Source organism: Lagenorhynchus albirostris, chromosome 3 (genome assembly GCF_949774975.1).
Source record: "Lagenorhynchus albirostris chromosome 3, mLagAlb1.1, whole genome shotgun sequence".
NCBI lineage: Eukaryota > Metazoa > Chordata > Mammalia > Artiodactyla > Delphinidae > Lagenorhynchus > Lagenorhynchus albirostris.
This window is the reverse complement of record NC_083097.1, coordinates 33,152,657-33,166,749: the sequence shown is the minus strand read 5'-3', so window position 1 is coordinate 33,166,749 and position 14,093 is coordinate 33,152,657. Positions and strand designations below refer to the sequence as shown.

The 14,093-nt window shown below is 37.7% G+C and overlaps 1 protein-coding gene across 1 annotated transcript; it reads right to left on the bottom strand.

The window, feature by feature from the left end:
* Positions 1–481: 481 nt before the first annotated feature.
* LOC132518023 (C1GALT1-specific chaperone 1-like) lies at positions 482–1,895 on the bottom strand. The gene has a single exon (XM_060146037.1). The coding sequence runs from the start codon at positions 1,752–1,754 to the stop codon at positions 798–800; it is 957 nt and encodes a 318-aa protein (XP_060002020.1). The 5' UTR covers positions 1,755–1,895; the 3' UTR covers positions 482–797.
* Positions 1,896–14,093: the final 12,198 nt, after the last annotated feature.

Below are 14,093 nucleotides of genomic sequence, written 5' to 3'. Positions count from 1 at the left end.
TGGGTTCAGTTCTGTTCTTCATGTGTTTTTTTCTAGAGCCCAGATTGGTTGAAAACAGTGGCTGTCTAGGTTATACTCTACGCATGGCTGGTCACTGCCAAGTCGTGCAAATATGGGTGAGGGCTCTGCTGACATCAGAACCAACATTCCACTGACCAGAGCAGGTCCTATGGCTAAGCCTAACACCACTGGGGCAGGGAAGTGTACTCTAACTAGAGTGAAAGGAGAGGCAGAGTGAATTTTTTTGTTGTTGTTGTTGGGAACATTCCCTTTATTGCTTGGTTGTGTATTTTGAGAAAGCAAATCCACTGGCACTTGCGAAGGCTTAGAACATAAACCAACGTTAGAAGTAACAGAAACACATAGCTAAAAGTTTTACTTTAATCACAAATTCACAACTAGAGATTTCATTTGCGTATCTTAGAAAGCTAAAAAGACATGTTAAATTTTTTAACCAATCAGCAAAAATATGTGCCACACAGATTTTTAATGTTCATAATTTAGAATTTATCACATAAATATATTATTTATAAATATATTCTTTATTTGTAAAATTATTATTATTAAAACATTTCTTTCCAACACAGTTGAAATTCTCATGTGTGTTTTAAGGAAAAAAACCCTACCCTATTTTAAAATGTATTACTAAACTTCAATGTGTGAATAAACCAGTGCCACCAAACTGAAAACAAAAAAAAAAAAGAAAAGAAACATACTGCTGTGTTGGATATGCAGTTGTTACTACAAATAACACCACATGTCCTACACGGTGATCATATACATGCTCTTATTTCTTCTCAGTCATTATCAGAACCATTTGGAGGTAGGAAAACCAATGCATCATTGAAAATATGCCCAAATGCCCTAAGACGGTATACCCCGTACATCATTACATGCATCTGATTAGGCGTCTGTCCATTAAAAGTAACAGCCATATCTGAACAACATCCTTCTACTACCTGGTTGGGGTGATTAGTCATTGCCTCTTTAATAAAAAGCCCAACAGACTTGGTGTTAAATACATCTTTTCCTTCAGCATCTTCTGCATTTTCTGCAAATACTCCAGCGTATTTCAGGCAGACTGCTAGCTGCTTATCTTCAGATATCTTCCAAATCATCCCTTCCTGTTCAGGACACTTTTCAGGAATACTGAGAAGGCTGTTAAGTCTTTTCATTGATTCTACACTTAAGACAATTCCTCCTTCCATACTCACATACTCGAGGTCTCCAGATTTTATAGTGTGGCCTAGATAGAAAGGTTGTGATGGATCCTTTTTTAACAAAAAGTACTTTAAGTTTTCAATAATAGCAAACGTAGTGGGGCGTGCAAGGAAGAACCAGTTGTATTGGTCTCTATATTTATCAAAGGCGTATTTGTAAGCTTTTCTCATCATTAACCACATGTCATTTGTTTCCATGTTAATTGACTCAAACACTTTAACATTTTCAGAACTGAAGAACTCTGCTTTGTCACAGTGTTTGGTCCAAGTCTCCTTCACTGCAGCCCAGAGACTCACATCTTTGGGTTTGACAAGGATGATACAGTATACTCGAAAGCTCTTACTGAGTTCCATGCGTTCATCCTCTGAAATTTTCAAGATATCTTCTTTATTAGGAGCTTGTAGGTGATGATGCTCATGGTGGTGCATTCTATTTCCATGACCAATGCTAATGTGTCCTAGCATAGTGATCAAGGCACAGAAAATGCTTCCAAGCATTACACCCTTCAAAAATGAACTGCTTTTAGAAAGCATTTTCCCCGCGTCTAGAGCGGCTCAGGGGCGGTAAAGCGCAGCCGCGCACGGCTTTCCTCTCACGTTCGCGCGCCACTCGGGTACGTTCCTGGTCGGGCTGCTCTACATGCAGGCGGTTTCTTCTCGTTGGTTTCGCTAAAGGTGGTGAGGGCCCGGAAGTAGACGCCACAACGGCGGGCAGCGGGGCGGGGCAAAGGAGCCCTAGGCCAGGCGGAGCCGCCCGCCCGCGCCGACGTCGGAAGGGCCCGCGCGCACGCAGCCGGCAGTGAATTTTTATTGAATGATAATTTAATAATTCAATATTTGCTTAGTAGTTTACCCAACTGAATGGACAGAAGACCAAAATTAGAATTTTATATTCCTCCTTGAGAAAATTGTTCTCTTTCTACATGTAATATTTTTTTTCTTTGTTTAAAAAAATTGTATTTATTTTTGAAATTAAAAATGAAAAGCTTTCAAATTAATGTATCTTTTATAATTATTAATACAGTTTGTTGTGAAATTTGTTGCCATATAGAAATTGAAGAAAGGTGTGACTGACTGAAGTTATCTGTCAATACATACTTTGACTTTTGAGTCTGTGGACCCTCAAGTCTCCCTCCTCTCCAAATGGGGGCTCTTTGATTTGAGTCAAAGACCAAATAGATGGCAAGGAATGTCAGTGGGCTACTAGACAGGTGGGGTTAAATGAAGAAAATTTATAAACAGAAATGGCTCAAGAAAGAACTCTGGCTTTCCAAAGAAAATATATATCTAATAAAAGGGATAAAATATAAAAGTCATCCCAAGTCACAACTCTAGAGGCAACTACTCAAACTTTTCTTGATGTGGTTTTTGTCATTTCTCTGCATACAGAGACATATAAATGTGTGATTATGAATGTTGTTTTATCTCTCAGTTATAGGATTAGGTAGCATGTTATGGAAATACTTTCTTTTTTTAACATCTTTATTGGAGTATAATTGCTTTACAATGGTGTGTTAGTTTCTGCTTTATAACAAAGTGAATCAGCTATACATATACATATATGTATCTTTATCAAAGATAAGGTGACCATATCTACATGTAATATTGATTTGATAAGTCACAAGGCAAGTTCCTGACTGAAGACTAAAACATTGCACGATTATTCCAACAGTTTTTGTTTGATCCTTTTCCTACCACCTCACTTCAAAACAGGGACTCTGAGCAGACATGATGAGGCAGTTTAAGTAGGAGCTCAATCCTGAAACCAGTGGTCTCTGAGAACCATCATTATGCATATATGGAACTTCCACAGGCTGCCTAACACTGGTTTCGGTGCTGCAACGTTTATATAATTTAGGCTGGGAGTCATTACTTCTTTTGGGGAGTTTACAGCCTTCTCAGAGCAGATAAAGATGCTATTTAATAATACAGATTAAATATAAGTAGAAAATAATAGAATGTAGAACTGGAAGGAATTTAAACTGCTACCCTCACTTCAAAGATCAGAAACCTGAGGTCCAGAAAGATTAAATAATTTTTTGAAGGATAGAAGAAGTTGGTGACATATTTAGGTCTAGAATCCAGAATTTTTTGTACTCACGGTCAAAAGTTGAAAAGAGTACTCACAAGAATCAGAATTTATTGAAGGGGAGGCAGTTCCACAGTTATTTTTCCAAGTGGAATTAACTTTAGAGCAGCTGAGGCAAGCTGTTAGAAGATTTCAGGTAGTGTGAAGGTGGAAAGAAAACCGTCTGAATGTTGAGACATATTAGAAGAACTCACAGAGCCAGTAGCTAAATGAGGATATTATTAGTCTGTAGTCATACTTTTGTCTGAAGGCTGAACTTGGTCCCTGGGATGCAGCTTAAAGAAAGAACATCATTTATCACGACGACAGAAAGAAATTGAGATTTTTCAGTATTTTGTTATAGAAAGCAGACATGTTGCCCTGGCCATATGACATTTTTGGTTTATAGGATGTTTGTGATTAGCCTGGGGTGCTATTACTTTCTTTATGATATTGCCAACACATAGGTCCTTCTTTCTTCCCTGTTTCCACTAACTGTAGGCCCCATGCGAGGGACTAGAGAAAAAAATTCAGCGTAACTTCGCTCTAAGAAAGATACTGAGCTACCCTAATTCAGCTGGGTTGGACTTCATTCTGGGTAACTCCAATCCAAGCAGAAGCTTACAAATAAAATAAGCACTGATGTCCACAAGGTGGAAAATCAAAAGCAATAAACATGCTCCACACACTTCTGGGGCCTCTGTAGTATCAGCCATATATCATGGTAAGTAATTGATTCAATCTTGTAATTGACCAGTCATAATCTGCTTTTTAAAAAGCACCAGTTCTTCAGATCACATTTATATTGCTCCATTTTTCTAAAGAGAGAAACTGTGGGATTCATGAATGTGTGTGTAAGTTCATCATAAATTTAAAAATTTTTCTTAACATTTTCCCTGATGATCTGTTTAAATTAGAAGTCACAGATTTAGTTTTCTCCTTCATTCATCTGAGGTAAGAATTCTTACACTTATGTATTGGAGTCAGAGAGGTTGTGCATTAGATTAAAATGATCTTAAGAAGCATTTACCCTATCATATATGTCTGGTTGCTTTTGTTGTTTATATCCTGAATTGGTGACTTGCTTATAATTAGAATTGTTAGATATTTTATATATGATTTTAAAATATATTTTGTGAACGTTATCTGATTACGAGCTGATAAGTCTTGTGATGTATTTGTATGGCATACAGAAACTGATGTGTATATATATCAGACTCAGTGAATGGCCCCTCACTTAATTGCTTCAGCAAAACTGAGAGTTTAATCAAAGTTTAACTTGGTAAATCAACAAAGACTTCCAAAAAGATCTAGATTTTAAATAATTTCCCAGAATACGAGAGGGATGTGGAATTGTGAGAATAGAAAGAATTAGGATGAGAGCCTCAAGTAAAATACACACACACACACACACACACACACACACACACACACACGAAACAAAACAAAACAAAACAAAACGCAAGGAAATAGAGTTACTAGGATTTTCAACAAAAGAATTATTTGACTGACAACAACAGTAAAGTTCCCATTCTCCAATTTTATGCTGTCTTTAACTATCTTAATAATAGCATCTAAATGTAGTGTTAGTTAAACTGAAATAAACGCAAAGTTGTTTGGGAACACGTGAGTATAAACTGCAGGATGATTCATTTATATTTACAGATGGGACTTCACTCACCACAGCGGGACTCCAGGCTTTACCGTAAATGTCTGGATATTTTATAGTTCCTGGCTCTTCTAATTAAAAAAAGGAGTTTTGCTTGCAGCAAGGGATGGGCACTGTCTACATGCCACTTTGAAAAGATGCTAACTCAATTATCATTGATAATTTACTCCACTAAAGGAGACATGTCTTGGCCTGTAGTAAGATAAGCACCAGGTGAGTTTGCAGAATTAAAACACTGAGAGGGAAGTTAACTCAGCATTTCTTATCCTGAAACGGTTGATTTAGGACTCTAAATGTTAAGTTAAAGGTCACTTGAATTCAAATATCTTAACACAAAAGTCAACCTAAAAGGCAATACATACCCAAAGAAATCTAGGAAAATTATTGCACTGTCCCATTTAAGACCTAATGTTAGTAAATGAAATTCCGAAAGTCACATAGTTCAGACAACAGCATGGTGTTTACCACTGGAATGAACACAACCAGAGAACCTCAGAGCCACAAAATGCATCGGGGAGTCTGTTGAGAGCTAATAACATTTACTGTAAGTTCTTTAAAGCTAGTACCAATTGATCAGCTTCTCCTTATCTGTCACGGAATACAAATAGGAAGGATTGTCCTAGGGACTTCACTCTCATTTTCTGAAAGCACAAAAGGGAGCTAATCAGAAGTGATACTGTTCTTCAAACAGAGGTGAAGAGGAGAATTTGGCTTCCATGCCATCCCAGTGCTGCAGACCTTGCCTTAGCCCCATTCTCTGCTTCCTGGGTCAGATTTCTGGAAAGGGTAGGGGGCCATGAGCTGCTCAAGCTCACTGGCCACCCTGTGGGCAAAAGAGATCTGTTCGGTGGGAAGGACGGGGAGAACCAATGCCCACACCTGCCTCAGAATTGAATGGTCCACTGTAGGAACTGGGATTTTTTTTCCCCAAACTCTGTGATAGTACTATATGATACAACTTTTTGCCATGCTGGAAGAAATGTTCTATAATCTGCGCTGTTGAGTGGGGTAGTCACTAATCACATGTGGCTACTGAACACTTGAAATGTGTGACTGAGGAACTGAATTTTTAATTATATTTAATTTTAATTAACTAAAATTTTAAATGTGCATATTTGGCTAATGGTTACCATATTGAAACACAGAGAATTTTCATAACATCTTGACATCCATATAACCCTGACCAAAACTTATTGAACACTATGTAGGCTGAAACATCATGCTTTATATTAAAAACACTAGTGATATAACAAGATTTGTAAAATGATTTGGACCTGATATAAAAAGAGTATTTCTCTGGGGAGCAAAGCCTTAGCAAATAAAGTCATCTCCAAGAACAGATCTCAAACATTAGTTCATTAGTTTAATATTTACTGAGAGGTCATTAAGCAGGACGCAGTGGGTTATGTGTTAGGAGTACAAAGATGAGATACTTTGTGCTCTTAATAAGCTCACAGTCTAGTGGGAGAAAGAGACAAATGAGATATTTAAATTATAATTTGATAAGTACTAAGATGGAGGAATGAACTGTAGCTAGGGCATCATCACTGACTTTCATGAGCTAGGCTATTCAAATCATCCTTTGTTTAATTGTTAACATTTCCAGCATATGGTACTATTATAATGTGGGGTGTTAGGTACTGTGAGAGATGAATTAGGAAATCTCTGCCTTAAGACTTTTTACCTATTTGGCTTCCCCAAAATATAGATTGATTCTGAAAACAGCAGTATAAGGTTCTTTTGTTTCCTAGTTCTAAGTAAAACTAGTGTTGGGTATTGGGGTCTTTGTGATTGAGATACATTCTTTCTTTATTTTTTTTAATAAATTAGTTTTATTTATTTATTTTTGTCTGCATTGGGTCTTCATTGCTGCTCGCGGGCTTTCTCTAGTTGCAGTGAGCGGGGTCTACTCTTTGTTGTGGTGTGTGGACTTCTCGTTGCGGTGGCTTCTCTTGTTGCTAAGCACAGGCTCTAGGCTTGCAGGCTTCAGCAGTTGTGGCAGGTGGGCTCAGTAGTTGTGCTCACGGGCTCTAGAGTGCAGGCTCAGTAGTTGTGGCACACAGGCTTAGTTGCTCCGTCGCATGTGGGATCTTCCCAGACCAGGGATTGAACCCGTGTCCCCTGCATTGGCAGGCGGATTCTTAACCACTGCGCCACTAGGGAAGTCCTGGGATACATTCTTAAAAAACAGTTTGCTGCTGCTCCAAATCAAAGTTGGTTGGCTTGTCACCTATTGAATGAGCCCTGTTATTAGGTCTTATGTACTATTCCCTCACCTATTTACGAAGTGTCCAGCAGGAGGACGGGAGTGACAATGTGTAAGACAGGATGAGCACTGTGTAGCTGGTGCTTTGGTGGCCCAAGACCTATCTCCTTGCTTACCTCTGCAAGGATGGGCCACCTGTGCAGGATGACAGTCTAACCTCAGGGACCAGTCTACTCTTCTACCCAGAGCCCTCTCTGAAGCTGTGGAGCACATGAGGGCGTGTTTGTGTCCTTAGGAGCTACTCTTCAAAAATAGCAGACAGAAATCAGTGTCTAAATGCCCTAGTGCCAATCCTCAGATGGACATTTCTGAGAAATATTGTGTTCACTTCTCCAAGGTCCTGGAACATTTTCTAAAACAAAATCAAAACCTAAAACAAGAATAGAAACAAAAAAACCCTGGACTACCTAAAACACAAACAAAAAGCCAAACAAAAACAGAGAGGACTCCCATTGCTTATAGCAGTAGCCTTGACAACACATCCTTACCTTGGTTTTTCTTCCTTCCATCTCTCTCTCTCCATGATTCTTCAACCCTGCTTTTTTCCTTTTTGAGATCACCTCACAAATAAACTATCTGTACTCAAGTGTTTTTCTGTGAGTTGAGTAGGTTGGTAGTTTAAGTCCTGGTTAGCAATTAAGTTTCTGTGTGTGTGTGTGTGTGTGTGTGTGTGTGTGTGTAAGCTATGCTTAGAATGACTTGTTAAAAATATATGAGTTGTGAATCTCAAAATATATCCTGAATTTTTTCATTTCTCAGTGTTCTAGAATGTTTATTGCTTTTCTCCAAGTCCATCACATTTTGTAAAGAGCAAAATTCCCCTCATTGTATATGCCTTCTATCTGCATTGATAGCACTGGCAGCCTTATTAGGCTCTTGTCTTTGGAAATCAAAGAAAAAGTCAGTTAAATGTGATTCATCATGACTTTATCCATTCGTAAGAAGACCAGACCAGAAAGGAAAACAGGAAAAACTCACCTCTGTGGCCCCCTTTATCCTTGCATAAAACATTTTCATGCTTTCATTTTGAAAGACATAATGTTTCTCTCTCTCATGCTCTCTGTCTCTCTCACCCTCTTTTTCTTTCTTTCTTTTGAGACTATTGTTTTGGCATTTTGGTATTGCTGCTGCTTTTTAGCAATTATACACTTGATCTTAGCCAAAAGGCCGAGAAGCAATTCAGCAATTATAATAGTCTCTTTCCATTTAAAATTTTTAGTGACCCTCACATCAATAGATGACCATGTTTCCACTTACTGATAGCATCATGCTTCATGCATGCCATGTTTCAGAAACTCTGGCATGGCCTCACTTTGTTTTCCCTCCGTTAGTGTTCCATTTGCTTTTCAACAGGTAAGCGTATTAAGTCAGACTGATGTGAGTCTATCCTTCTGGGGATGATGACAAGTCTGCTTCTTTTTTCTGCCTCTTATGTTCAGTAGCTCAAGAGTTTATTTACTTCTGCTAAACTTGTAATTTGAATTTCAAAATAATAAATTTTTCTTGGTCAATTATCAAGAGTTATTACTGAGATAAAAATGATGAGGGTAGCAATAAAGTCAGAACGAGCTTTATTCCAGCAATCCACAAATGCATAAAATATGTGTACATGTCAAACAGCAAATAATCCACACACCTGTATTTCCTTTTCAAAAGCCATAGTTGACTGAAATGCTTCATATATGGCCATTTGTAAATTGCCTTTTAACCAGTTCTTTTAATCATGGCTAATGTTTTTCCCAGTGAAAACCGAAGAATCCATTTTATGTCTTACTTTCCCCATTCTTTTATGCATTTTAATTTGCAAAAATCCTGTAGCTTAAAAAAAAAAGCGTAGTGAAAAACTGCATTTAAGGAAGTGGCATACCAGTTTTATAACGATGCAGATATGATCTAAGTATTAAGTCCTGATCTTGATATTAATTTCAGAGAATAAAATGATGTGTAGGACAAACTAAATGACAGCTTAATGAAATTCAGCAAGTGCTCTTTTTTAGTAAAACTTTCTGAGATGGAATCAGTGAAAAGAAAGAAGAAATAAGTGTCTACATTCATTTATTGGAAACCTTGTTTTTCAGGTTATACAGATAACACGGTATAAAAATTTTTTAAAGTTCCTGAAATCCCATCAGCAGGGATAATAACTTTTAAGTCTTTTATTTACACAAAATTAGGATATTTAATATTTTTATGTGCTATAATTTTTGCTTAGCATTAAATAGAGCATAAACTTTTTCATGCTATTATTTCTATCATATAGTACTTAAAATATTATATTCTTTAAAAATAATAATCTTTTAAAGTATGCTACTATTATTTCTATTACATGGTCTTTAAAAACATCACTTTTAATATCTGCATAGTGCTCCATGGTATGCTTCTGTCATATTTCCTTCTGTAATTCCCTAAATAAACATTCAGATGACTTCTGCCTTCTTTCCTGCCTTCCATTTTTTTCTTTATTATTAATTCCATTCCACTACATACATAATATTAATTGTGATACCTTTTTACATAAATGCTTGACTACATCTCAAATTACATCATTAGGAAAGATTTCTAGTAGCGGCCTTCAGGAAACAAAGTGCTGAACTTCTTATGGTAGTTTATACACAGTGTGAAATAACTCTCCAGAAATTCCTTGCTGCCAGAAACCTATTAGAGTGCTCACACCACTGCACCTTCACCAGTATTTCATTATAATCTTTATCATTGCCAACTTGGTAGGGTACTCCCTTAATCATTGGGTAATTTGCATCTCTTTGATTCCTAATGAGGTTTTTAATACTTTTCATGTTTCTTGTGTATTCAAATTTCTGTTTCTGTGATTTTTTATTTATCCTTTCGTTATCTGTGAGATTCTTACTGTACCTCTTATTATTTCAAGGCTCTATTACAGTTCTAAGGGAATTGGTAAAACATTTTAACCATGTGTCATAATTTCTCATTGTGACTTTAGTTTTTTATTCCTTATTGCTATAAGTGATATTTTATGATATAGCCCTTTTAACACCTAGCATGTTTTGATACTCCTTAATTGAGAAGTCAGCAATTTTTTAATTCTTGTAAAAGAATTACAACGGACTAGACTTACTAACTGTAGAAGCGTTAAATAGTATAGGCAACTATACAGAGTGGAGGTAAGGCTAATTCCAAGTCTTCTAAATCACCTTTGCTCATTTATTGTAGTAGATTCTAAGAAATTTTTAAAGCAGATCCTGCAGTTCCTGAAAGAAAAGTATGATGTCATGGATGAGTAGGTCAAGCAAATACTACTTTAGTATAGAGACTGACTCATCAATGCCAAATGTGTGAAAAGATAATCATTAATTTTTTTCTTTTAGTCAAGCTGTTTGGAGTGCTTTGGATAAAAAGACTATTAGGAACGACTCTCCATAAAGTGCTGGTTTTGAGGCTCGATTTGCACTGTATCTGTTATATTAGTTATCAGATGCTGTGTAAAACATTACCCCAAACTTAGCAGCTTGAGATAAAAACATTATCTCAGAGCTTCATGGGGCAGCAATCTTAACGTGGTGTATGTAGCTGGTTGCCCCAAGGCCTCTCACGTGCTTGCAGTCAGCAGCTGGCCAAGCCTAGGGTCATTTCAAAGTTTACTTGAGGGAGATTCTTCTTCCAAAATCACTCACATAGACTTCTTCATAGACAGGCTTCATGAAATGGCTGCTGCTTCCTCCAGGAGAGACAAAGAGAGAGCACCTAGATAGAAGCTGTGGTCTTTTATAACCTAATTATGGAAATTCCCATCAGGTGAGCTGTATTCTGCTTATTAGTAGCTAATCAGTCATTCCAGCTAAACTCGAAAGTATGAAGAGGAGGCGGTGGGAATTATTGTGGGAGGTGATCTGAGTGTTTGCTTGCCTTATCTTATTGCACTCCATCTACAGAGGGATTCACACACACACACAAATAATTAAGAATCACATGATTTATACTTGATAAGTATCTCATAAAATTTGATAAGTTGTTTTGTTGTTGTTTGTGTAGATTTGGGCCATTTAGATCTAATCACGTTATATCAAATTACATTTGGCCTTGCTAAATGGACAACATTTCTTGAGATACTTGGTAACTTTTCTGACCAAACACGGCCTAGAAACAATTCCAGATCTCTTAGACTTCAAATTTATTGTCTCCTTTCCTGTTAGGGAGTGCTTGAATAACCTGGTTTGGTGTTTGTAATAAAATGTTCCGTAGAAAGTCATGAGCTATAACGTGTTTATTTTTGTGAAAATAATAGCTACTTAGGCAAATTCAAGATGTATGTTCTTTTCCTAGCCTCTTTATTAAAAACAAGTGTCAAAAGAGCTGGCTTGGTGGTTGGTGAAGGAGGAGGGTGGGGGAGACTTGTTAATATACCTTGTGCAGCAGGGAGGCAGATGTTTTTCTGGGAGGTGGTGGGGCTGCTCCCAGGAACACGGGGAAACAAGGTAAATCCACATCACTTTGAGAAATGGCTAATGGCTTTATTACCTAGTTTGATTGGAGCTTACAGGCAGACTGGCAGGAATGCACAGAAGTCTTTTGAGAGTTTAGGCAGTTTGAGAAACTCTAAATGGGAATTGTTTGCAGACTTCTAACAGGATTAGAGACAGTGTGTGATAGGCTGAATAATGGTCCACAGAAGGTATTCCTGCCCTAATCATGTGGAACCTGTGAATATGTTACTTTACACGGCAAAAGGGACTTTGCAGATTTAACGAGTTACAGACATTAAAATAGAGGATTATTTTGGAATTTTTGAGGTGAGTCCAATCTTAAATAAATCATTAAATACCTAGAACTTTCTATGGTGGAGTCAGAAAAGAGATGTGACAGAAAGGGAAATCAGAGAGCTTCCAAGCATGAGAAGGATTTGGTGTGCTCTTGCTGGTTTTGAGACATAGGGCCCACATGGGAGGACTGGAGAGAGGCCTCCAAGAGCTGAGGGTAGCCCCCAGCTGACAGCCAGCAAGGAAATAGGGCCTCAGTCCTACAACTGAAAAGATCTGGATTCTACCAACAACCTTTGTGGGTTTGGAAGCAGATTCTTCGGATTCTTCCCCAGCACCCCCCGTAGAGGACATTGCCCTGTGGACATATTGCTTTTAGCCTGGTGAGGCTTGTGCTGTACTTCTACACAGATCTGTGAGACAATAAATGGATGCTGTTATAAGCTACTAAATTTGTGGTAGTTTGTTATGGCAACAATAGAAAATTAATACGGAGTGAGAGAGGCAAATCTCCTGAGGTTTTAAAGAGTAGTGAGGAGTAAAGCAAGGCACCTGGTTAAAAGTGGTAGAGGTGGAATTCCCCTTAGGGTAGCAGTGTTTGAGGGAACTAGGGAATCTAAGGTGTCCGCAAGGTAGACCTCCCTAAGGATTTCGGCACACACAGCAAAGAACATAAGACATAGCCAGAGAAGGAACTAACTTATCCACCAGGTAGTGCAAGGCCAATTTTCTGAAATGAGAAGGCTGCTCAGTGGAGCCTAGTTTATAGTAGCCTCTGGCCTTCTCATTGATCTGGGACAGTTTCAGCCCACCCCAGCCCTCAGGCTCCTATAAGGGTACTGAGAACAGCTGGGAAGGGATGAGATGAAGAAAGGGTTGACATTTAGACAATAAAAGAGGGTAGAAATAGAAGACAATAAACTGAACAAGAATAAACTTCATCAGTTAACACCCACAAAAGCAGGGTCATAGCATGAAAATAGACTCATCACAGGGGTATAAATCATGAGACAAGCAAAAAACAGTCAATGAAATAAAGTAAAACCAAAAACCTCCACCCTCTATTAAAGCAGCAGGTGCTTCAACTTAGTGATGTAATGAACATATTCCTTAGCAAGTTAAGAATTATTCTCTGTCAATGTCCCTTGTGTTTAATGGTACATCAGCAAAGAGATTTTGTCCATAAGTTTCAGATTAGACTGTAATTTGTTTCTAATATGTGGCAGGGAAGCCTGGAATTTCTACTGCAGTGGTCTACAGTGTGTAGAGTGATGAAGACAAATGTCTCAACACTGCTTCTATCTGACACATTTCTCCTGAAAACTTGGCTGGTTGTCTTATAGACATTGTGGCTCTTGTGACAATCATATTGCCTCAATGGGCTGCTAAGATGCTCAGAGCCAAAATATCACTATCAATGAGGCTTGAATTGTGTTGATTTCTTCATGTATTTATTTCTGTTTTGTTGTATTTTGAGCATTTGGCCACTAATTTCAGATTCCTTTTTAGAATGAAACAAAGAAAAAAAGAGTAAAGGAGAAACAGAAAAGAATGAAAACAAATACAAGCATTTGTGTCCCTGAACAAGTGGCTGGGCACAGCTTTAATCTGTATACATGTCTGCTTCTTTAGATACAACAGGAAAAATTCTGAGTGAATTAATTCCCGGTTGCACAGCCATTTGTAAATGTTCAGCATCAATGGCTGGTTTGGAAATTTCAGCTGTGGTATTTCTGCTCTTTTGGATGACTGGATTCTTGTTTGCTCATCTGGTGAAAGTCTTGCTTGACAAACCAACTGCCCATATGGGCTTCTTTCCCACGTTCTCCTGTGTTTGGAAAACGCTCTAATTTCTGTAGCAAATCAGCCACGTTAGGCACTCCACAAATACTCATGTGTCGAGATGGAGCTCTTTCTTTTTTGAAATCAACAGAATTAACATATGGTAACACTAGTGAGAATAGCAACAACTATCCTTTTATGGCTTTCTATAGCCTATGACATACTTTCAAATACATTATTTTGTTGTATTCAAACAGACTTAGAGCAATATTTGTTTAACAATTTATAAATCTTGATCAAAGCCAATGGAATTTCCAAGCAAATGTGTTTGTATGTCTTAGAAACCCCAAATTCC

Coding starts and splice junctions, on each gene's coding strand:
- LOC132518023 (XM_060146037.1), bottom strand. CDS start 1,754: ATGCTTTCTAAAAGCAGTTCATTTTTGAAGGGTGTAATGCTTGGAAGC.